We start from the raw sequence: 27,171 nt of genomic DNA on the forward strand, positions 1-27,171 counted from the left end.
CTGGTAAGCCACTGAGAGTTTCTTTGTTTGAGAGAGAGAGAGAGAGAGAGAGAGAGTGAAAATGGAGAGATCACCGCCATTGATGATGGATACATTTTTCATCCCACATGCAATGTCAGCACATTCATTTGAGACAACCGAATCGAGGCCATTTCTGAGAAGTTGGAAAGAGGTGGTGAAAATGCCGAAACCCAAATCAATTCTGATAGTTTCAGCACACTGGGACACCTCTCATCCTACTGTCAATGTTTCTCATCACAATGAAACCATGTATGATTTTGCCAATAACTTCCCTGCCTTCCTGTACCAGGTATGTTATTGTTAGTTAACTTCACTGTTCTGTGTTTTTTTGTTTTTAATAAAAAAAATTATTGATGAAATTGAAACGGCGACAAAGTAAACAAAACAAAGTTCATTCCAATTTCCATCCATGTTTTGAAAACTGGACTGATAAGCGAATTGGAAAAAAAAAAATGAGCAAATTATCTGAAAGTCAAATTTAAAAGAGGAGAAGTCTATCTAATCTCACAACCTTTTGGATACTTTCAAAAATCTATTACGTGTTTTTCTTCTTTGTTCTTCTCTGTGCATTTGTTTTTTTCTATCTCTTTCTTCTCATGATTTCTGGCAACCGGTGACTATGCCTTATTTATTCTCTTTCTCTTTCTCATTCTCATATATAGTCACCGATGACCGACAACCACCATTGATTGGAGTTCACCGATAACCACCGACTTCTTACTCCACCCTCACCGACAGTAAAAAAGGCGAATTTCTAGCAAAAAAAATGAGTAAATCTACTCAAATCTGATATAGATCTATAAGATCTGAGTAGATCTATATGAGATCCGAGTAGATCTAAACAAAAATAGTTGCTGATGTACAACCTTCTCTCTCTATATCTGTTTCTCTCTTTCAATTTTTTAATTTTTTTTCTACCTTTTCTCTATTGCACACTTCTATTTTCCTATTTTATTGGATAAAATTTTCAAATTCTGAACAAGTTATTTTAGAATTTTAGTTACAGATAGTGAAAACTGTAAAAATTTACAGTTTTAATTTTTTTGATACTGAAATGAATCACGCTTTAAAACTGTAAAATTTTGCAGTTTCATAACATTCTTTAGAATAGTAAAATCTTACAGTTTCATAACATGTTTTCTGGTTTAATTAATAAGGATAAATGTTTAATAGAATCATACTTTGAAACTGTAACATTTTACAGTTTCAACGCTTACTTTTCAATTTGATCAATATTTGAGATTATTTATTTAAACCCAACAAAAATTGAAAAATAATATATGTTTTGTTTCCATTGTTATTGTTGTTTTTTTTTTTTCTCTTTCAGTTTATTAATATGTAGCACATTTTGCTATTTTTTTCACCATAATTTCTCTATTTATTCATTCTTTTTCTTTTTTCCAACAATATTTTGGACATTCCGATGAGCTTTTAACGATATTCTTGACGTTCAATGAACATTCTAAACATTCCATTGATTTCCAATGACGTTTAGAACACTCCGACGAACTTCTAGCGACTTTTCGGTGATGTTGAACATTCCGGTGATTCTCCAGTGACCGTCTGATAGAAGTCCGGCAATGGTGGGATGTTGTAGCATTTTTAAATTTATAAAAAGAAAAAAGAGTTTTTGGTCATAATTAAAAGTATATAGGATTAATTGGTGCAAGTGTTTTGTTTTGAAATTAGATGCGTTTTGAACTTTGTATAGGAAACTTACTGGTAAGTGTCCCCGGATGGACGGACCGGATCAAACCCTAACGTCATAATTATGTCATAAATATTTTTAAAATAATATATAAATACAAATGTTGTAATAATTTTTTTAAATTAAATATTACGAAATAAAACTTGATTAGTAATTTTTACACTTCTTCAATTTTATAAAAATTAATATGTAACTATATAAAATATTATATATTATCGGTACTTGATAAGAATAATATATATATATATATATTACAATTGCAATTAGTTATACAAACAAGTAGAGTGGCTTGGTGGCATCGGAGGCTCTATTTGTAGATAGGCACAAAACCGGTTAACCTTGGCACCTTCATTTGGTATACCATTTTTAATGCAAGGAAGATAGCCACAAAACCGTAACGGGTTTGGCGGTTTAATTGGGAATTAAAACGAATTTCACAAGGATCGGTTGCTGTGTCAATCGGTCTGATTTTCAAAATCTTGCCTTCCATGCTTATGAAAATTTTATATAGGAACAAGGAATAGTTACAAGTGTGTATGATATGAGCTGAACATTTCAATGAAAATTACTAGAGTGATGGAAATGATTTCCTAGGAGTATGCCAACTAGTTGGGTTTTCCATGACTTATTTTGCCTCCCTTTAGGAAGTGGGTTGGCTTTATGACTTTTTTAATTATTTTAGTCTGGGGTTAAAAAACTTAGTTTAGGAAAGGCTTTTGGTTTTTTTTAGCTTTTTTGACTTTTTTGCGAGAGAAAGAATGTAATGATTATGGTTTGAATGTGATGTTTTGTCTTATTGAGTTAAAAAATCTATTTTATTTTTTGTGACTAAAATAGCCAAAAAAACCACAACCAAGGCTTCCCAAACGAAACAATATATACATGGATGTAATAAGAATTATGGCTAAAACTTCATTGCTAAAAAGTTTGAAAAACTAAGAACTGCCACACATCCAAAGCAAATCAAAAACCCTGGCAAGATGCCCAACAAACAACAAACCCCCAAAATTCTAAGCCATCCCTTTCAAGAATACATTAATTACCTGAAAACCAAACAAAATCACAGCCCCTCACATAGACAAAACTGGAGGTTGGATTACTAAGATCTTTGTCAATTTCATTGTCATAGTACAAGATACTTAAAATGCGGCTTTATAGACGTTGATTTCAATTCGCAAATTTAACTAATATAAAATAGATGAAAAAAAATGATATATACACACTCAACATGGGCCGACTTGTTGAGCCAGACCATGAGCTTGGCTTATAGGCGCAGGTTAGCCTAGGGATTCATTGACCATGAGGTCCACAAGTCAGGCCATGGATTCATCAACCTTGAGGTCAATTGGGCAGACTAAAACGTGTTGCCCACCCTACGTCGAATAATTCAATGTTTTTGCCGATCAGTAGGTCGGACGGACACAACCTTTCTTTGACCATCATTATGACCTTGCTACTCAACTAAACTCAAGGAATCTTGTGGCTAACATGTCGTATAGAGGAACACATGGAGAGGTTTAGAGTAGTCCCCTCGCCTGCAACTGCCTATCAAATGTATCTCATAACCATAATTCCGATGAGTCTAGCATTCTACGTAGCGAACTCCCATTAGATGAAGCTTAACAAAGTTATTCTTTTCACATGGAAGAGATCTTAGAAGGGCTTCTTTTTTTTTTTTTTTTTTTTTTGGTCAGCAAAAAAAACTTTATTGATAGCATCAAACATACATACATACGGGTAACATCAATAAAGCGGAGGCGAGCAAAAAGCATCAAGGCAAAACTCTTCATCCCAACTAAGTTGGCACCAAGGGAAGCACCCAATCATATGCTAGCTCAACCCAAAAGGGATGGCGAGAAACCAAACCCAAAAAAACCAGAAAACAAAAAGCAAAAAATTACTACAGAAAAGCAGATCAGAAACTACACCAGCATCAACATCCTAACCTGGGACTTGCACCCACAGTCTCAACACAACCATACCAGTTTCATCTGAGCCTCAACCAGAAGCAATAGCAGCTCAGAGTCTTAGCGTACTTGAACCTTAGCCAAAACCAATACATAGTGCCTACTTGAACCTTAGCTTAGCTCATATACAAGTAGAACCACAACAGATTGGATCAAATCACGCAAAGGACTTAGCAAGCTCACCTTAGCAAACTAGCAGCCCACCCCAGGACTTGCAGCCATCCACCATCAGACCAACAGATTCAAGCATAGCATTCTAGCAGACCTTAGCATACTAGCAGCCCAGGTTCAAACCAGGACTAACAACCAGCTTCTTCCCAACAGTAGCCCACCAAATCAAAGCAGAATCCAACATCAGACCAATAGCAGTCCAAGAGCAGAACAGATTATCAAACCATAGCCTAGCATAACATCCCAAAATGACAGCCCACTTGCAGCCAGGACTTGCAGTAGTAGCACAACATAGCAGAGGCCAAACCAGTAGTAGCACAGCAACTCATCAACCGACTTGCAGCCATCCACCATCAGACCAACAGATTCAACCATAGCATTCTAGCAGACCTTAGCATACTCACTCCTTTTATCAATAGCTCATAGCCCAGCAGCAATACAAATTAGATTAGCCCAGCAAGACAAACACCCCAACCGTCCACACTGCAGCAGCTCAGGCTAACAAAACAATTCAGCCAGCTCTCTGTTTTAACCACCACCTACACTATGCAGTCTGCTGAGCAACAAAAACAGATCTACCACTCAATTCACTTGACTCACCCTAACCTTCATCCTCCTAAACAACAACCTGGGGGGACAGAGCAGAAGCAAACTCAAGCAGCAGCAGAAGAGTTCCAATCCACCAGCAATACCTAAGCACACCACCCAAATCAGTCAATAACCTCTGCAACCAGAGGAGTCCACCCAAATCAAACTCTAGCCTCCACACCCTGATGCTAATGCACTTCACAGTCATACCAGCCATATCACTTGCCTCCTTACACACTTCTTCCTGTAATACACTTTCTCACTTGCCTAAGATTAATCACAAAATCCTGAACTGTAAAACTATGATCTAAATAATACGGTCTCAACCACAGTGCAAATCTGACTTTTATCACTTCACATAACTGAGCCACATCAGGGATGGCAGCATTGAACACCACATCATTTCGAAGCTTCCACAAGGACCACAACACAACCAGAGGTACGACCCTCCAAATCTTTCTCTCCTTACTGCTGAACCACTCTCTATCCCACCATAGAAGCAACCCTTCAACAGTTCCAGGTAAGGCCCCTTGGACATCCCACCAATTCAGCATTTCAAACCACACAGATGATGCAAAGAGACAAGACACCATGACATGGTTCATAGTTTCAAATTCAGCTTTACAAAATACACATAGAGTTTATACATTGCTTTGAAGCACACCAATTCTTTCGAGAAAAACTAAAGTCTTTAATCTACTCTACCATGCAAGCCATTCCAGAAATTGGACTTCGGGAGGCAAGTATTTAACCCACACTAGTTTACAAATACTCAATTAAGAACTAGCGTTAGCAAAAACCCCATTATATAGAGAGGACACTGAGAATACCTCTGTTGCAACTGCTAACCACACTAGTTTATCAACCTGATTGACCACCAAAGCAGGTGCAGCACCCAGAAAATTCTTGAGCCTTGTGACCTCACAATCTTCCCAATCATAGAGCCTTCTTCTAAAATTAAACACCCAGTCCCCTGCATTTTCCTTTCTCTCATACATTGTTGTTAGTGACACCTCCTTATCTAAGATTAAAGAGAATAAGCCAGGATATTCCTCTCTGAAGCAGGTGGCTTGACACCACTTATCCAACCAAAACCTTACTCTACTCTCATCCCCAACCTTTAACTGCCAATTATTTATGTAGAACTGTAGGAGTGGGCTATCAGACATAGCAATATTGATTATACCTTTCCAAACACTAGATACACTAGGCCTTGTGCATGAAGTGGGCACCCAATCACTAAAGTCCACCTTGTACTTGCTACAAATAACTTTCCTCCACAGTGCATCTTTTTTATACCCAAACCTCCACCACTATTTGACTAGTAGACAGTCATTCATCATTTTTACTCTTGTCAACCCCAGTCCCTCTTGATCCACACTTTTGGACAAATCAGCCCATTTGACCAAGTGTAACCTTCTCCTACATCAGCCCCCCCCAAAGGAATGAAGCCTGCAGCCTTTCAATCACTTTCGCTACCCCTTGAGGTAATCTAAACAATGATAAATAGTATACTAGTAGTAATGCAATTATAGATTTGATTAAGGTTAACCTCCCAGCATAAGATAAAAGCTTTCTTTTCCAGCTAGCTAGCCTACTACGAATCTTATCCAACACAGGTTTCCAAGTTTGCTTTCTATTAGGATCAGCCCCAAGAGGTAGGCCTAAATATTGCATAGGCAGCTTCTTGATCTTGCAATTCAAAATAGATACAAATGTAGCTAAAGATTCATCTGCCACACCCACTCCACAAACCTGACTCTTATGATAATTAATCCTCAAGCCCGACATCACCTTAAAACACCTCAAGATCCTCTTCAAGCTTCTAACCTCCTCCTCTTTAGCTTCACAAAAAAGGATAGAATCATCCGCGAATTGCAGGTGAGACAGCCTCGCATCATCTACACCAATTTGCATCTCTTTAATAATTCCCATATGGTATGCTCTTGTCAGTAACATATTGAGACCTTCAACAACCAAGTTGAACAGGAAGGGGGACAGAGGGTCACCTTGTCGAAGGCCCCTTTGAGGACTAAACTCATCAGTTGGAGACCCATTTACCAGTACTGAAATTCTAGCTGTACTAACACACTCCGTCATCCATTTAACCCATCTTAACCCAAATCCAAACTTCAGGAGCATAGAACGTAGGAATCCCCAGTTGACTGAATCATACGCCTTCTCAAAATCAAGTTTAATGATCACACCCTGCTTCTTGGATTTCTTCCACCCATCTACCATTTCATTGGCAATCAGAACTCCATCTAATATGTTCCTCCCTCCTATAAAGGCTGATTGGGTCTCACTAATGATGCATGGTAGCACTTCTTTTAATCTTCTTGAGAGGACCTTAGTTAGGACTTTATATATTGATCCTACTAAACTGATAGGGTTTTCCTTCTTAGGGACAAGAGTAATAAAGGAGCTATTCAAAACCTTCACCAATCTGCCATTCTTATAAAATTTCTTCATAAAATTAAGAACTTCCCCTTTTGTCACCTTCCAAAATTTTTGGAAGTATAACATGTTGAAACCATCTGGGCCAGGAGCCTTGTTACCATCACAATCCTTCATTGCTGCCAGAATTTCAGACTCTAAGAACTCAGTTTCCAACACATCAAAATAGGGACTGCTACTCACTGATTTGAATAGGCCTCCTAACTTAGGTCTTGACATCCACTCCTCAGGATATTGCTTCTTGAAGTGCTCAAAAATTGCAGCATTCACTTGGCTAGGATCCTCAAGCACTGAACCACCAAAGGTCATGGATGTTATTTCATTTCTACATTGTCTACCCTTGGCCATCACATGGAAAAATCTGGTATTTTGATCCCCTTTCAAATTCTAATTCAGTCTTGATTTTTGTAATCACATCCACTCCATCATTCTATGAAGTCTCCATACCTCTTCACAAGCTGCTCTTCTTCTAGCTTTCTCTTGTTGATCCAGCTCTCTATTCTCTGCTTGAAGATCAAGGATATGAACTTCCACCTCTACTGCTTTCAATTTGTTAGGCACAGACCCATACACCTCCTTATTTCATTGTCGAAGCGCTAATTTCAAATCCTTCAATTTTTTCTGTAATATGAATCCAGCCCAGCCATTAGGTTCTGACTCCTTCCAAACTTTAGCCACAAAAGATGATAAATTTGGATGTAGACACCAAGCATTTAGAAACAGGAATGGCTTTGGACCCCAATCCCTTTCATCTTCTATCAATAGTAGTGGACTGTGATCTGAGATGAGTCTAGGTAATCCCCATAATTTTAATTGAAATCCCTCCAACCATTTCGGATCCACCAACACCCTATCTATCCTGCTCCATTTGACCCCTTCCCTGGAATTACACCATGTGTACTTTCTTCCTAATCAAGGTAGGTCTTGTACTTCACTATTCTCAATAAACTCATTGAGCTCAGTCATACCCCTCTCTCTTCTGGAGCAACCTTTCCTCTCACCAATATTCCTAATTTCATTAAAATCTCCACACAGACACCATGGTTTAGGAAAACCTTGTTTCGGATTAAGCAAACTATCCCAAAGCTTTTTCTACCACCCACATCATTCGGTGCATATATATTCAGTAAAACACACTCAAAGGAATTAAACATTGTACCTAATAAGAGTATGAACCGTCTGCTACTATAACAAGCACCAAGTTGAAATACCTCGGGGTTTTATATGCATAACAAACCTCCAGCTGTACCTTCTGAATCTACTGACATGAACTCCATTCTAGTCCTCACCCACATTTCTCTGACTTCTCTGTTTGTAATAGCAGCTTTCTTAGTTTCTTGAATCAACACTATATCTATATTTCTGTCCTTCACCAACTTCCGAATCTTTCCCCTCTTCTCTTGCCTTCTAATTCCTCTAATATTCCAAATCAGTATCTTCATAAGAAACATTATTATACTCCAATGAAATCCCACCTCCACAAACACCCTATGCAATAGCCTCATTTCCCCTCCCCCCCAAGCTTCTCCTTATCCTTTTTTTCCAGTTCCACTATTTTGCTAAGAACTTCCTCTTTTATTCCATTATACTCCACGCCCAATATTTTGCCCAACTGTACTGTTGCTTCAGCTTCATTAAAAATTCTTCTTCCTCTAACATTCCCATTCTTAGTAAATGACGATATTGAGGCTTTTACAACTGCTGCTCTTAGCAGGGCATGCTTTGGAGCTGGTTTACTTGTTGAAGCACCCTTATGTCCATATCTCCTCACAAGATCAAAAAATCCCCTTCTCTGAGGTTGCTACCGACAATGGGTTCTTTTATCCCATTTTTTCTTCCCTTTCAGCTTTAAATTTGCATCACTCTTGCTATTATTTATTTGGGTTTTGAACCCACTTGACTCAGTAGGCCCAGTCTGTGAAAGATGAATCCCTTTTAGCTTTAAATTTGCATCACTCTTGCTATTATTTATTTGGGCTTTGAGCCTACTTGACTTAGTAGGCCCAGTCTGTGAAGGATGATGCCCACCCAAAGCATTAGGCTCCTGAGTCAGGTCCAACTGCACTTCTAAGTTCACTCCAGGTTGAAACAATGTAGACCTACTTAAGCTTTTCATAAAACCAGGCGTGTATACTTGGTCATCGCAATTCTGACACTGTTCTGCACAGCCGTAATTCGGCTTACCCACTGCCATCTCAAGCTCCTGCCCCAATCTTTCACTAGACGCTACAACTAGTGTTTTGCTCCTCCCATGGACCTCTTGTTCTACCTCAATTCTGTTTACTGGTCCATTTGGCATATCTCCTGTTACCATGCCATCATTGCTTTCAAGCACCTTAGCTAACTCAGCTGCCCAGTCATCTTCATCTTCTTCATCTCTGCTTCTTACCTCCATAGACTTACCTACCTGTGCATTGGCACTATACACATCATCCAAGTGCGTATGCTTCTTACAAACACAGGTCTCCCGTATTGTTTGAACAACCACCCTTTGTTCTTCACAAACCCGAATTGGGTATAGCACACATTTACAGTCCATATTGATCATCTTATTTATTGGCTCCATGTATTTAGTTGAAATCTTCATCTTTCCATAGTTGAACAATAGTGGCTGGCTTAGGTCTCCCTCAGTGTAGAGAATCTCCCCCCATAAATTCCCAATCCTATGTAAATTGATTCTATTCCACAAGTTTAAAGGGATTCCATAGCAACTTAACCACACACACCGTTCTTATTCTAGCACTTTCCTTGCTTCCCCTGTGACTACCTCTTCACACCAGTCCCCACACATCTCCTTTACATCCTTCATTTTTAATTTCATCTCCTCTTTTGAATTGAAAGATAATATCAGGTCTCGTCCTCCACCCTTCCTCACCACAACTTCCTTCATGCCTCTAGCTTCAAGCTCCATCTTCATATTCACAGTGGCATACTTCGCTTTCAAACGTAGAATCAGACTCTCATATAACCATCCATTGCCTATTTCCTCTGACTTTACTATAATAGCCCCCATTCCACCAGTATTCTCCCCCTTTACTACTTGCACATACGATCTCTGCCCCATGAACTGATTCATTCCTTTACTTGAGTCACATCATTGTGGCCTTTGTAATCCTTGACTCTTTGCCTGTGGTTTCGTATAGCCTTTCTCTTGCCCCTCCCTACCAAAGTCAGCATTTTTTACCACTAGGACCTTGTCATCCACCCACAAACCATTAGTTTTTTGCACTGTAACACTTACTGTTACTTGATAGCCAAATCTGGAAGCAATTATTCTTTTTCTCTTTTGTGGAATGAAGGCATCATTCACCACTCCAAACTTCTTAAACAGGTTGTACAAACCCTTAGGATCCATACTTTGTGGTAGTTTATCCACAAACAGTGTGTAAATACCTGGATGATTATCTTTTCTCCTTGATCCTTGTCCCCCTCTTCGCTTCTCAATGGGGATCCAACCTCCTCGATCCATTTGATGTTGATGATGATGGTGAGTTTTGCTAGGATAGATTGAAGTTTTGGAGGGAGGATAAAGAATAAGAAGAAGAAGAAATAACTTTTCAATAGGTCTTGTTTGTTGATTGCTTTGAAAAACAACTCACAACATTATGATCTTCTAGAAGGTATATTGTTATATATAGAACAGCTACCTAAGCAAAAGGTAAGTAACCTTATCCATAAACCATAATCACCATTGCCTTCTTCTCCAAGCTCTCTACTAACTTGATTGTCAGAGGACTATTGAAAAAGGACACCATTGTGCATCCAAGGGTTTGATTTGCATGAGCAAATGTCATTGAACATCCAATACAACACTTTGACATCCTGTCCATAAGCCACCTAGTTACTGATATTGTTAATAATAATGATAAAAAATAAACCATATGATGATGTATATAAAAACTAATTAGTAGAGGCATGTGTAAACATTGTCCTTAAGAGTATGCCCCTTTAAATCTTGACCTAGCGTAATAAGGTCTTGCAAATTACTGTTTAGGATTCAATTGTTTCTTCTTTGCAAACATCTACACTAAAATATAGAGGTGCCACTCACTCAAACAAAGGAGAGATTAGGGCATAATGTTGATAGAGAATCTGCTTATGAATCGCATGATCAAGTGTGAGCCATTTTTATGGTTTTCCATAGCAAAAGGAAAGATTCACTAGGCTATCCAATCAATTATCAAAAAATTGTTACAAGATCTAAGTCGTTGGGTGTGACGCCTCAAAAATCGAGAATATCAAGAAATATATTACCAATAAATACATGGTTTAACTAAGGTTACAAGTGTAGGAAGCATCACTAATGAGTCCTTTGGTTAATAACCAAATAAGATTCTAAGAAGGTCGAAGGAGTCAATATAGACCTTCAAAGTCCAAAATTACCTTTTTGACAGATCTCAACAAGGTATTAACAGAAAGTCTACATGAGTTGACAAGAAAATAAGGAATAGGTAATTCAAAAGATATGTATAGATATATAATAATTACAAAATCATGTCTTAAATAAAATAAAAGATTTATCACTTACAAACTCAAAACATGATTACAAAATTAGTTTCTAATTCTCCTAGGATAGTCATATATCTTCAAATGTTTCAGTTTTGACTTCGACCAGCTAATAGTCTTTAATACGTGACATGAAATGCCATGAGCATTGAATGCCCAGTAAACGCACACACACCCCATTCTTTTTTTCCAGCCCAATACACAATAATGGCATAATCATAATATATAACAGAAGTAATAACCAAGCAAAGCTTATAATAAATTTTAGTCTTTCAAGAATAACTTTCAATCAAGTTAGTTCTAGGCACCTCTCCACGGAATATCGTTCCTATCTAACACTCCAAGCTTGGCTTTATTAGGCAAACTTGTATCCTTTCCTGCTCACCATTCCAGATGTCCACTCCTAGGGTTATATACCTAGGTCGTGTCATCTTGGAATACAGGATAGTCATAACCTATCACGACCGCAAGAATTCTCATTTGTGTTCTGGTTTGCCACATGAATTCTCATCTGGGCTACAAGCATTCTCATTTGTGTTCTGCAAGACCGCCGCACGAATGACACAAGGGTCCGCATTCTAAACCTAAGCCAACTTGAGTATCACAACACAACTCTTTCAAGACTTTTATATTCGATTAGGGAATGCATCCCGTCAATCCATACAACATTATCTCATAAAATTATTCAAGTAATCGAAAATCCAATACCACCCCATTTAGTTTCCCCTTTAGTTAGATGTTTTAAGTTAAAATTAGAAGAACTTATCATGATAATAATTTCTATATAAGCATGAGCATCATCAAAGGACTATGAAAAGGAACATAACCATAATAAATGCAAATATCATGCCAATATATGAACAAGTGATCATAAGCACATTCATGAAATTAAGAACATAAATTCATCAACAAAAGTAAAATTTCAGATTTGGTGCACTTTAGAGATTGCAATTAAAAAGACATTTTTAGATTTTTCCTAAACTTGGCCTTCCTATGGTTTGTAGAGAATTTTATCTAATTTTCAGAACATTTTTCAAAAGTGTCATAGTTTTCTTAGAGTTTTAGTTATTTAAGAAATACTCCAGCGCTCTCCAAATTTGTCAACTGTTACGAAAATCGAATTTTCTCTTAAACTGCTCACTCTTTTTTGATAAAAAAAAAAATTTCCATGAAAGCTAACACTTAAAAGGAAGGTTTTGACGTCAAAATGAGGTTAAGAAGATTTTTCTGCATTTTTTTAGAATTTTTGCCAGTGAGATGTAAATATCGGTTCTTTAAACACAAAGCTTGAAATAAGAGAAAAAGTAAAAAAGAAGGGTAACCATGGATAAATTTTCATTTCTATTGTGATGAAAATATACTAAATAATATATATTAAACTCAAAGATTGGATTGAAAGTGTGCCTTTAGAAATTATGTGAGATAAGTGTAGAAAAAGATAGTTTTGCATCGATTAAGGGAAAACAAAAGTAAGGGTGGAACAAGACTCAACTCTTTTTCATTTTTAACACAATAATACCATTCAAACACATCTGAAATTAATGTTTAGATCCTCTAAGACATGTATTTGAAAGAGGAAAATAAAATAGAGGGTTGTGCTGTGGCTTACTTGTTGCGTAGTTAGGATGTTTGCACAATTTCTTCCCTTTTTTCTCTCCTCCACCACCAAAGCTCTCTCTTCCTCTCTTTTCTCTCCCTCAACCGAATATGTAGTGTGTGAGTGTGTATATGTGTGCCAAATATCCAAGAGAGGTGATCTATTTATAGGGAAAATGTGGTGAAATGTTCAAAATGCCCTTTGATTGGATGGAATGGAATTGAGTTGAATTTAGTTGGAATGTAATGAAATGAGGGATGATTAGGACTTAATTATGTACTATATATAGAGGGTCTTTGTTGAAATAATTCAAAATTAAGGGTCTAAATAAAATTACAAGGGTCAAGGGCATCATAGTTAAATAATTAATATTAGAGTATAGAAACTATTACTAAGCTATCATGGTCGATTAGGGTTTGTATGGATTCGTTCCCGATGTGTCTTTGGTTTTAGAGTTAAATTTGCGAATAAACGAGGGTTTTATTATAATAACTCAAAAGTCAAGGACTTAATAGGGCTTACAAAAGTTAGGAGCCTCACATGGGGTAGCATGAAGGAGTGAGAATTAAAATATTTAATCATCAATTTACCCTTTCAAGTTTGAACTCATGACTTTCTATATGAGGGTCATAAATTCTAGCCAACTGAGATAACCTAATTGGTTCTTGAGATTCTATGCTTTTAGCATTTTCCTATTGTTATTGACAGTCCATTGAGCTGGCATTAGCATGACTCTTTACATAAAGGTTGTCCTGCTTTTTTCTCTCCACATTCTGGATATTACATTATTGGATATTCTACAAATGTAGTGAGACAACAATAATATACTCTAATCACATGATCTTGACTTCAATTTTCTTCTTTTGAGAATTTCACCATATCATGTAGTTAGAAGAGCATTAATGATAAGGTATAAAGATTTTAGGATGAGAGATTCCTTTAGTTTTTAACCAACAAAGAAAATTATTTATTAAAATAAAAATAGAATCTTTCATCTTGGGTTCATGTATGTTTCCCATACCCCAAAAGAAGACAACACTCCCTCTTTACAAGGCTACAGCAATAATTAGAGGAACTCAACATACAATCTGGACACACACAATATAGCAAAATTGGAACACTTTGACTGTTTTAAAATTATCTAGGCTTTCTTTTAAATTCACATAAGGGAGAAAAGAAGGGAAGGGAGGGGAGGGAGGTGGAGGGAGAGAGAGAGAGAGGGAATTATTAGAAATATTTTTCTAATTCAAAACATAACTTTGTTTAACCTTCCTAAAATCTAATTGTATTTAAAGCATTTATCCTTATGGGTTAATTTTCTACAATATATTTTAAAACTTCTGATTTTCACCATTGATGTTAGCATAACATAAAATGAAAATCTATAAACTTGCTAATGCTAGGTCAAGTACCCAGCACCAGGTGCACCACAATTGGGACTAAGAGTGAAGGAGTTGTTGATCAAGTCTGGCTTTGAGACTGTTGATGAAGATGGAGATCGAGGGCTTGATCATGCTGCTTGGTTTCCACTAATGCTCATGTATCCAGAGGCAGATATCCCAGTATGTGAACTTTCAGTGCAGTCATCCAAGGATGGGACTCATCACTACCACGTAGGCAAAGCATTGTCCCCTCTCAGGGAAGAAGGAGTTCTCATAATTGGGTCAGGTGGAGCTACAAATAACGTGGCAGCCATTCCTCAAGAGGAGGGAGAAGTTTTGCCTTGGGCTCTCCATTTTAATAACTGGCTCAAGGATTCTCTTCTCAGTGGCAGGTATATGCATAATTTTATTTATTTATTTATTTATTTTGCAAAAGTAAAATTTTGTTGGGTCATTTTTTGATAAATTTTCTTTTGAAGTGTTTTATTCCATCTAATCAATATTCTCTTTGAGTATTCCATTAGGTCCTGTTAAATGTAATATGACCAAATCATCATTTCTAATTTTTTGCACATGTTTCTATTTTAAAATTAATACATGACAATAGTTCCTCATTTTATGGAGAAAATTTCTTCTTCAATCCAAAAAGAAAATCTCTCTCTTATTCTAAGGAAAAAATCTCTCCCACATTCCATAGAGAAAATCTTAAATTATGAACTTTGAATTTTATAATTTTAAAATTTTAAAAATAGCGCAACAAAAAATCTAAATAAAAGTCAAAATACATTGTGAATGGTCATAGTAAACAACAAATATACAACTAACTTCTAAAAAAACAAAACACATACTAAAATATAATGTGAATGTTCACAATAAACGAACAAACATACAACTAACATTCGAAAAAATAAAATTCATACCAAAATACAATGTGAATATTCACAATTTATAATTAACATACAACTAGTCTTTAAAAAAAATAACTCATACTCATTTAAACATTTACACTATAACGTGAAAATATAAAACCAAATTGAAAAAAGTAAAAATCATTTATTTCAATTGTACAATGGTAACAAAAATAATTGTTCAACTAACAAGCATAGTAACAAAAAAAACAAACATGCAATTAACTTTCAAAAAAACAAAATTTATACCAAAATACAATATAAATGTTCACAATTTACAATTAATATATAACTAGTTTAAAAAAAAAAAGTTAATTATAAACTCATACTAATGTAAACATTCACACTACAACGTGAAAATATAAAATAAAATTGAAAAAAAGTGAAAATCGACTATTTTGATTATTCAATAGTAACAAAAGTGATTGCTTAACCAACAAAAAAAAAAAAAAAAGACACAAAACACAAAACACAACTAACTTTCAAAAAAATCTCGAAAAACAACTCATACCAAAATACAATATGAATATTCACAATTTACAATTAATATACAACTAACCTTAGAAACTAAATTCATACCAATATGAGCATTCACACTGCAACATGAAACAAAATTAAAAGAAAAAAAAAAAAGACTATTTCAATTGTTTAATGGTAACAAAAAATTATTGTTCAAACAACAAGTATATAGTAACAAATAACTAATAATATGTGAATATTCAAATCTTGCAAATTATATAATTATGCCCATATCTATATTCCAATATTTATTTCTCAGACTTTCAAACAATGTGAAATGTGAACATTCACACCAATTAACAAAAAAAAAATAAAAATTAGAAACAAGGCAACAATAGATTTAGAAAAAAAAAAAAAAAAAAAAAAAACTCAATCATTCTAAAAACCAAAATATATATATATATATATATCACCCACTTCCTCATCTTCATCATCATCTTTATCATTATCACTATCATTAACAATCTATGCAATTTTATCATTCCACCAATTTAAATCAAACCAAACTCACATTTGGAGAATATGTTTGTAACAAAATTAACTGGAAATAAACAAAGTTTCGACCTACAATAATGGAGAAATATAGAGTTTCGAACACAAAACAACAATGGACAAATACAAAACTTCAAACACAAAAGTGACAATGGAGAACACAAAACTTCACCTTAATAATGGAGAAATATAATATTATTTCACCACAATGTATAAACTAGAGTTTCTAAACCCTACCAAATAGAGAGTTTCAAAACCCTGGCACAATGAAACAATACCACAAAGGTGAATGAAACTGATCAAAAGGAAAAACGTGAATAATGGTAACTACCAAAATAGAGGTAGTAACAAAAAAAGAAATGTGTATATCATTTTTCTATGTAATACATATCAACAATAGACATAAGGGTATAACAGTCCAACAAACAACATAAATAAGGAAAAAAAAGACATCGTGGAATAAAAGTATAAATACATAGAACTACTTAGGTTATAATTTTCCTTAGCGGACTTATTAGACTAAAACACTTCTAAATGTGTGACACCCCAAAAATCGGAAACATCAAGGAATATATTAAACAAATAAATATACAATTTATCTAAGGTTAAAAGAGAAAGAAATATCACTAATGAATCCTTTGATTAAGAACTAAGATCGATCCCGGGAAGATCAGACGAGTCAATATAGCCTCCCTTCTAAGTCTAACTATAATGTCTCAAATTTTTTGCCCAAATAATAATACAACAATCATGGCTCTTTCAAGGAAAACCAAAATATAAATCTCCAAATTTACATTACTTGATATAATAGTTCTTAATGCAACAATACATTAATCCAACAATAAGTAAATAAACAAATAAATACCCCCAAGGGGTTTACGAGTTTCCAAGGCTTGAGCCTGGTTACACAAAACGGTTATTCAAACCCACACACATACAACCCTTGGCTTACACATAGAGTCATAGCAAAATGAGAGTCTCGTACTCTCAACACACATTTCCTCGCCTCTAATTAGGCGGCATCACCACATCTTTTCCTGCACAAAAATCCCGTAGGGTGAGCATAAAACACAGTACGAAATCCTTAACAAAATATATATATTTTATACAAGTCTCAATAGATGAAATGCATATGCCATGCTATGCACTTTTGAAAGAAAATCGCATCTTCATCTTTGAAAACCATCATGCTCAATGATGTCATGCAATTTCAATTCTTTAAAACTTAACAATTCATTTCAAGAGTGGTAGATACGACTCTGGTAATCCCTAGGTCAGTGTCTGCAAGTAGACTATACAAGTACTACCAATTTGTCATTTTTACTAGTATTAACCGGAAGGCTCGACACCTATCCGCGCGGATTTTCAGTCTTTCACCCCGGATTCTCAGGCCAACTTATTCAATATAATCTATACCACCTATCAAGGCTTACCAACGTATTTATCCCAAAACCATTCCATGAAAACTTGTTTCTCAACATTTTTTTCTCAATGCAAGTTTTCAAATCAACTTTCAAAGTTTAATGTAATCAAATGAATTGATATGCCAATAACACGAGATGAATATAAATACTTTTATTCCAATTCATCATCTAAGGAATAACACAATTTTCTCTTCTTAAGTATTCTCAACAATTAGTTATTTCAAGACTATTTCAACGTTTTGAACAATAATTTCCAAATGAACAACAATTTTCATATTCCCTGAAATTCGTCATTTATATAAATATAAATAAGAAATTTTCCAAATATTCATTTGTTTTGACACACAAAATAAATATAACAATATCATTCAAGGATTTTCAGTCTCTTTTAAAAAAATTCCTAAATTTTAAGTTTTCTCACAAAAACTATACAACTCAAATCTTTTGAAAGAAAACTTTCCAAAGTCATCTTTTCTTTAATCAACGAAGATCAAAACCCATAGGATCATTTTAAAAGAAACAAGAGACAAACCCACTTTCAAAATCATTCAATTTCTTGAATCAACAATCAATTTTCAAAGCGATCGAAAGATGATTTCAAAAATCATCTAGATCTTGCAAAAATATATATAACTCTAAGAAAATCCCTACCTCAAGTTTTGAAGAAGAAATGAGATGAAACCCCCAAAATCAACGGTGTCGAAACTCAATTTTCATCGCACACAACGAAGCCCTCGAGAAGTTAACCAATTTTGATGAAAAACCTATAGCAAAGCTCTAATGGATCTTGAGAAATCCAGGTTTTGATCCAATTTGGCGTAGGAAAATATAGAGAGAAGGGAGAGGAAATGGTTTTTAGAGAGAGATATATATATATATACAAAAGTGATCAAAAATATCAGATTCACGAACTGATATAACATGGTCTGCTTGAGCGTGGAAAGCCCCGCTCGAGCGTCAAATATACTTTCCCAATACTTTTGCAGATAGGTCAAACTTCTGGAACCAAACATTCTCTGCTCGAGTGCATAAACGGCCGCTCGAGCGGACAAGCAACTTCGAATGCATTTTGCATTTTTGCTTCAAGGGCGCTGCCCCTCGGCCCCGCCAAGGCGCTGCCCTCGAACCTGCCAAGGGGCGCTGCCCCCTAGACCCCCACGAGCTGACCGGACAGCTCGATCCCCGACGTACCCAGTCGAAGTGGCAAAATATGAAAGAAGGGACGAAACTGGGATCGCTACACAAACCACCTTAGATAGCAAAGTTACATTTTTTTATAGATCTTGACAAAGTATTAATACAAGGTCTACATGAGTTGACAAAGTATAAAGATAGGTTACAATTGATATATATAATAATTACAAAATCATGTCTTAAATACAACAAGGGATTTATCACTTACAATCTCAAAACATGTTTACAAAACTAGTTTCTAAATCTCCTCTGGTAGCCATACGTCCTCAAATACTTCAGTTTTTCCTTTGACCGGTCTAATAGTCTTCAATACCTGGCATGAAACATTATGAGATTTGAATATCCAGTAAATGCACACACACCCCATCCCTTTTTCCTAATCGAATACACCAGCATAATTATAACAAGCAAGTAATAACCATGATAATCATTCAATAACAAATGATTACAAGGTTAGATGTTAATAATCTAGAAATCCCCCAAAGAGATTTCATCTTCCTAACTACAAGAATTGAACTCGGATTATTCGGTATGCCCCCTCTTTTGTTGCTTTGCAGACCTTGCCTCAGATGCCTACCAACGGTTACATACCGCATAGCGTCAACTGAGGACCTCAAAAGAGACGGTAAAAATAAGGGCCTTACCCATAACCTCCTCTATCCTTATCCATCATAAACACCTAGGGGTCCGAATACAACTGATCCATTCAAGGGTTCTGATACAATCACTTGCGCAAGACTTTACTTCAAATAGGGAACACATCCCACCATCAATTTATCACAACATTTTCCCATAATATAATTCAAGTGATCGAAACTCAATTACCAAATATTTTAAGTTAAGGTTAGAACAATTTATTAAGACACTAAATTATATACAAGTATGAGTATCATCAAAGTACCATTGCAAGGAAATATAGTCACAGCATATGTAATTACCATACTAAAACTCAAACAAGTGATAAGAAGCACATTCATGAAATTAATAAAATGAGATTACCAACAAATATAAATTTTCAGATTAGATACACTTTAAATATTGCAATTAAAGAAACATTTTTAGATTTTTCCTAAATTTGGCCTTCCTAGAATTTGTAGAGAATTTTATCTAGTATTTAGAATATCTTTTAAAAGTTTCATAACTTTTCTATATTTTTAGTTATTTAAGAAATACTAAAGCGCTGTCCAAATTCATCGATTGTTACGAAAAATGGATTTTCTCTCAAACCGCTCACTCTTTTTCGATAAAACTTTTTTTCTATGAAAGCTAACACTTAAAGGAAGGTTTTGACATAAAAATTAAGTTAAGGAGATTTTTATGAATTGTTCTGGAATTTTTGCAAGTTGGCTGAAAAATCGATTTTTTGAGCAAAAAGCCTGAAATAAGAGAAAGAGTAAGAAAATAGGGTAACCATAGATAATTTTTCACTTCCATTATAATAAAAACATGCTAAATAATGTATATTCAAGTCAGAATTTTAGACTCAAGGTGCTCCTTTTGAAATTATATGAGATAGGTGTAGAAAAAGATAATTTTACACCGATTAAGAGGGAATACAAATCAAGGTGGAACAAGGCTCAATTCTTTTCATTTTTAACAAAAGTACACCATTAAAGCACATCTGATAATAATATTTAGAACCTCTAAGAACATGTATTTAAAAATAAAATAAAAGAAAAAAAGAAAAAGAGAGAGGGATGTGTTATAACTTACTTGAATGCCTAGTGAAGTGTTTTCTCAAGAATTTCTTTCTTTTTCCTCCTCGACCACCAAAACTCTTTTTACCTCTCCTCTCTCCCTTTCTATGCTGAAATTAGTGTATTTGTGTATGTTTTTGATATGCAAATAATGCTAGGAGAGTGGTTCTATTTATAGAAAATTTGTGACAAATTGTCTAAAATGTCCTTAGTTCAATTGAATATTTACATCTCTATATATATATAATTTTATGCCATAGTCAAAAACTTTTTCATGATTTAAGCAATATCTCCCAATAGTCAAAAACTTTTTCATGATTTCATGAAATTTGTTTCAAAAGTACTACACAAAATCTCCATGGCCATGCGCTTCAATTGACTAGCATTTTTTAGGGATTTTTCACTTTCTTTTTGTGTGCAAATTCATCTTTAAATAGTGTAGATATTTTGTGAAAAATATTATTATAATGGATTGTACTTATATATATATATATATATATATAAAGAAATAATTTTGAGGCTATTGGGCAATATTAATAAAGTATGAGGGCATGGACTCAATTTATGAATTAGGATATCTATTTCAAGTGTAGAATTAATTAAATTAGTAATAGGAGAAATAATTTGGTTTGGGTTTCTCATTTTCTAATTAAAAGATGACCAACGCAATGAACCTTATGAGAATTAGAAATCTAGGGCTTTGAGCGATTATTCTACAATTAGAGGGTTAATTAATTTTTATTAGGGTATTAGAAATTATATTTTAAGTTATTGGGATCGATTAGGGTTCGCATGGTTCCGATCGGGGCGTGTTCTCGATTCTAAGATTAAAATTGAATTTAAATAAGGAATAGAGATTTTTTTTTATAAATAATTCAAAAGTAAGGGTCTAAAAGAAATTACAAAAATTGAGACCTCTCAAAATAAGATTTATCAATAAAAACCCTAATTTTCTTTTCTCGAAATAGAATAGTACATCGAGGTAATAACCATCCAGGGCAAAGGCCCCGTTTGGTAGAGCTATGGGAAAGTGATTATAACTTATAACCTAACAACTTATAGCTTATAACTGTGAACATAAGTTGATTTTTTACTTATAAATTAAGTTTCTCCTCCCTCACTCAAAGAATAAGTTGATTTTTGACTTACAAAAAGCTATAAGCTGTATTGTTAAGATGAACCAAATACATCAAAATAGCTTAAATTAAGTTAAAAACTGAAATAAGGTAGAAATAAACCCTACCAAACAGGGCCAAAGCTTCATTACTAAAAAATAGGATAAATTACAGTCCCTTCCCCTGAGGTTTTTGACAACTATCGAAATCTCTCATGTAGTTTCAATAATTATAGAAACATTCCTTACTTTTTTCTGGCATCGTAAAGATTCCTCCCCTCCTGTTAATTTAAGTCAAAAGGTATTAACTTGGTTATGCAAATGACCTTAATATCTTTTACACTTAATACCCTTTAATTATAATTTACCTATATATTAAATTATCATTTTATTTCTCACAATATAAGTTTTGAACTTTTATTATAAAAATATATATATATATATATATCAATCATTAATGAAATTAAGAAATAATATCCATGTTTGTTATTTGAATTAATTTTGAGATTTAATTTAATAAAAATAATTTAAATGAAAGAAACAAAGATGGAGATATAGATTTTAGATGTAATAAATAACAAATTATTTGAGTATTTTATTATTTTCAAATAATTTATTCCTTCAAGTAAAATTATATTTTGATTAGATGTAAGAAATGACAAATTTAAATAGTTTATTATTCTCAAATAATTTCTTTATCTTTCATTCCCTATCATTTAATTTTAATTTATTATAGCGTGTTTAGATATTTTTTCACTTTTATATTTATTTTTTAAAATTTTATTATTATGGTGAGAAATATTGACATATTTTTTTTAATGATAATTAAAATTTGAGAATAATATAGGATTGTAAAAAGATAAAATGATAATTTTTTTAAAATATATATTTATGAGGTAACACTTGGTAATTTTTATAAGTCAATTTTTTTTATTATAAATATGAAATGTTATTATATTTATTTTTCTTAAAGAAAATTTAATACACAAATATGTTTACAAAACAAAAGAAAAATTCATGTTTCATAAGTTGCTATGGTAGTGGGTGATACTAGCTAACATTGATGAAAGAGAAAAAAATGTTGAAAAATGCTGAGGAAATAACATAGAGAAGAGAACAAATAATAATAATAATAAATTATATAGTGTTGCTATTTGTTGCAGTGACACTATGAAAAAAATGAATGAGAAAATAAATAGAAAGAAAAATGAAAGAAATAAAATAAAGAAAATGGAAAGAGATGGATAATTTCTCTAAATATGTATTTTTCATACAAAAAAAAATAAAATAAAAATCAAATACCTATATGCATTTTTAAATTTTTATTCAAACTCTAACTTCTGAAATAATTATTTATAAAATTGGTGGTCTTTTTAAAAAATAAAACATATTTTATACTTTGTTTCGTAATTTTCAAATAAATGACTGTATTTAATCTAGTATAAGATTTAATGGTGATCACTTTATGCTCTCTTTTTTTTTAAAATTTTTAAATAAGGTAATATTTGGTTATTCTACTATATATATGCTTGTCTTAACAATTTAGAATTTTTTTTAAATATTGTATAGAATTTAATAATTTTGTATTATTAAAATAATGTATGGGTCTTTATTAATTTTTTGTAAAGCCTAATGGGAGATGAGTGAAATTTACAATTTGAATATATAAGGGCAATCTTGAAATTTTTTACTTGTAGTACATGACGTCAGCATATTCTGTTAAATAAATTAATAAAAGATTAATGGTGGGGGAATCTTAGTAATAGAAGTAAGGATAATTTCTGTAATTATTGAAACTATAAGAAAATTTCTTATAATTATCAAAAACCTCAAAAAAAGGTGAGTATAATTTACCCAAAAATATATTTCAACTAGATCAAACCAGATATCAAGAAGTTGCTGCTTTTTTAACTTTCACAAATGAATTAGCCTTTCCTTGAAAACTTTCATTTTCATTGCCATACTATGATATACAGGCCGGCCCACAACTTTTGGGGGTCCGAGCGGAACTTTCAAGTTTGAGACCCTTATATCTCACATCAAAAATAAAATAATAAAAAAATAAAAAATATTAATGAAGTAATAAGCACTCACAATTTTTTTATTTTTTTTCTAGTATCCACACAAAATTTGTTGAATATAACTTCTAAAATTTAGTTTCATAGACTAAAATCTCAACAAATCATTACAAAAACTTAAAAAAGATAAAATCTAATTTTGTTGATTCGTAGTTTAGTAAAATCCATTTAAAAATAAATCAAATAATAACTTCATGTTTTTCATTATGAAGATGAAATCTAAAATTACAAAAAAAAATCAAACGGGTAAATTGTAAATAAGTAAATAAAATATGAAAATCACAAATTTGAAATGAAAAATCTAATGACTAAATATATTTTATTTTCTATAAATGAAAATCTTTACAGAACTAAGTTTGCAATTTATTTATAACTTTTTGTTAGGATAGATTTGCATAAATGACAATAATTATAAATAATAAAAAAAAAAAAGGTGAGTTGTAGAAACGTTAGGGCTTCAATAAGATTTCTCTCTATGTTGTTTAAGGGTGATTCTATTTGTACCCAAATAGTTACTTTATATGTCCATTTAAAATTTAAAAATTTAGTTTTTATTATATCTTATGTAAATTTACTAATAAGAACAATACACATTAAACTCTAAAATAAAATAAAAAATTTCCATGGTACACCTTAATCACTTATACTTATTTTTCATATTCAGGTCTCTTCATCTTCTTTTCTAAGTTTCAATTATTTTTTTTTTATCTTCTCCATCACTCTAAAACTCCATTCCATCCCACTAAACATGAACGAAACAATACTCTGGGAAAATAAACAAATAAATTGAAACCCAAGGAAGTGTTTTTGGCTTGTTTTGGCAAGTGGGTAAAAAGCCACTTTTTGGATTTCAACTTATTTTGAGTCACATCACTTTTCTACTTTTTTATATATATTTTTTTAAAAAGTCAAAAAAAAAAACCAAAAAAATCAACTTTTAACATATTTCCCAAAACAAATCAAAACTTGCCCTTAGAGTATCTCCAACAATATATCTTTTTTCTTTCTCAAATTTGAGTAAAAGCTCTATTTGATATCAAGTGCTCTAACGGAGGTTTTTAAAGCTACATCAGAACACTAGTTGACTGGACAAATGTCCGACCAGTCGACCAGCCAGTGTAATTTTTTCACAAATTTTTGCCTTGAGGTAATCATCGGTGGTGAAAATCCAATGATTATGAACAGTGATTTCATGAAAGACACATCCACTTTCAATTTGAAAGATTTGAAAAATTTTAAATTTGATGAAAGATTTAGTGCTGGGTTGGAGCAGTAAAAAGTGAATTTTTTCATTAAATTTAAATTTAATGAATTATTTGGTGAATAATTAGAGATGGTCTTAGGTTTTGGAGATAGAAAATTGATGAGTCAGTGGCCATTGATGAGGAACGCACTTGCCAAAATGAGGTTTTGTCAAGGGCAAATTGGTGTAATTAATTAGAAGAGTTTTTATTCATCGCATGCATCCTTGATGTTGGTTGTATATGTATGCTTTGCTTCCACAGAATCGAAAATCATTTTGCTTTTCTTTATTTTTGTTTCCTTTCGATGAAGTATTGAAATGAGCCGTTTCCATTTACAGTTTCACAATCTCAGCCCTAATCAACCACCAATTAGAATTTAATAAATTTTAACAGAAAACATTTCTTACGAATTTTGAAAAATATTTTTTTGTGTTTGCTGGTAGTGGTGGTGGGATAAAAGTGAAGGTAGATGTGGTGGTGTGATGGTGGGATAAAAGTGGAGGTAGAGTTGGTGGTATGATGGTGGATGGCAATGACAGTGATGATGACTGTGGCCATGGAGCTGGTGGTGTGGTAGAGGAGGTGAGAGTGAAGATCAGAAATTGAGAGAGAAAGAGAGAGTTTTTTGACTTAATTTGTTTATTATTTGGGTGTACTGCAAATTATAATTTTACCTTAAATGATAATTTGTGAAAAAACATAGGGTGCATTGAGAGTCAGGGATTGTTTGGGATGTTCTAAATAAGTGCACTTTTTAATTTTTTATGAAATATGGATTGGATATGGGTTGGGTTTAAAGTGATGTGATAAAGAGGTAATGTGACTTAGAGTAATGATAGAAACCCCCTTTTTGGAGGATCCCCACAATCTCCATAATGATCCACACCATTTATGATGTGGACCTCACATATACATGAGTGGGCTCCACACATCATGAATGTTGTGGATCACTATACCTCAATAATCTAATTTTAAAAACGAAAAATATTTTCTGTCCAAATTAGTTTTTCCTTTTATCACAAGCAATGTTTTCCATTAAATTGTTATTTGTCATACTAAATGCTAAAAAATTGTTATTTGTCATACTAAATGCTAAAAAATTACAAAATAAAATAAATTAAAATTAAAAAACTATGTTCTGCCAAAACAAACAATGGGAAATTTACGCTTGTTAAATCTATGTCCGGCGTTTGCTTAATGTGCCAAGAATGTGAAACCTCCAATGAGAATAATATTGTTCAAATTTTCTTCGTTTCTCAAACTATTGACGTTTTTATTTTATATTTTAATTTTAATTTTAATTTTAATTTTAATTTATTTTATTTATTTATTTATTTATTTTTTGTAATCATGCATGTTGGCCAGTAATATATTTGAGTATATACAATACTATCCCATTTTGAACTTTAAAAAAAGAAAAAAGTTATGATAAATATTAGGGGTTGTTTGAGATATTTTAAATAAGTGCACTTTTTGACTTTTTATGAAATATAGGTTGGGTTTGAAGTGATGTAATAGAGAAGTGATGTGACTTAAATAAGATAATGTGACATAAAAAGAATAGTAATTTTTTGACTTTTTGATTTTTTTGGAAGATGCCAAACTTAACCTAATGTCCTACTTGGCTTGACTTGAATTGAATTATAATTTATACAGGCATGAAGATGTAATTGATTATGAGAAGAAGGCACCCTATGCAAAGATGGCACATCCTGAACCAGATCATTTTTACCCTTTGCTTGTAGCTCTAGGAGCTTCTGGAAAGGGATCAAAAGCTGAGCTCATTCATCAGAGTTGGGGTGCTCGTTGTCTCTCTTTTGCTTCCTTTCGATTTTCAAACACTCCCTAAAACCTTAGGAGCTAGCTACCTATATGCATTCCATGGAAAGAACCCACCAACCTGATAGGTTTTGAAAAACGGTTGCAGTGACCGTAATGGTTGCGGTAGCACGATTGCAGTTGTGGGATGTAAAGGTGATAGCGAACGGTTGCGATAACCAAAACTGTGATTTTTCTTATTTTTCGCACAATTTAAAGGAAACTTATCGATACACATATTTTTTTTCCATAATCACAATTGGGGTTTAAAATAGATTTTGATTAA

At 33.3% G+C, this 27,171-nt stretch overlaps 1 protein-coding gene across 1 annotated transcript; it reads left to right on the forward strand.

The window, feature by feature from the left end:
- Positions 1-27,171, forward strand: LOC114263853 (4,5-DOPA dioxygenase extradiol). Its single transcript, XM_028204427.2, has 3 exons — positions 1-310; positions 14,419-14,789; positions 26,724-27,171. The coding sequence occupies exons 1-3, from the start codon at positions 62-64 to the stop codon at positions 26,914-26,916; spliced, it is 813 nt and encodes a 270-aa protein (XP_028060228.2). The 5' UTR covers positions 1-61; the 3' UTR covers positions 26,917-27,171.

Source organism: Camellia sinensis, unplaced genomic scaffold (assembly GCF_055761805.1).
Source record: "Camellia sinensis isolate YWXY unplaced genomic scaffold, ASM5576180v1 Unanchor1, whole genome shotgun sequence".
Classification (NCBI taxonomy): Eukaryota; Viridiplantae; Streptophyta; class Magnoliopsida; order Ericales; family Theaceae; genus Camellia; species Camellia sinensis.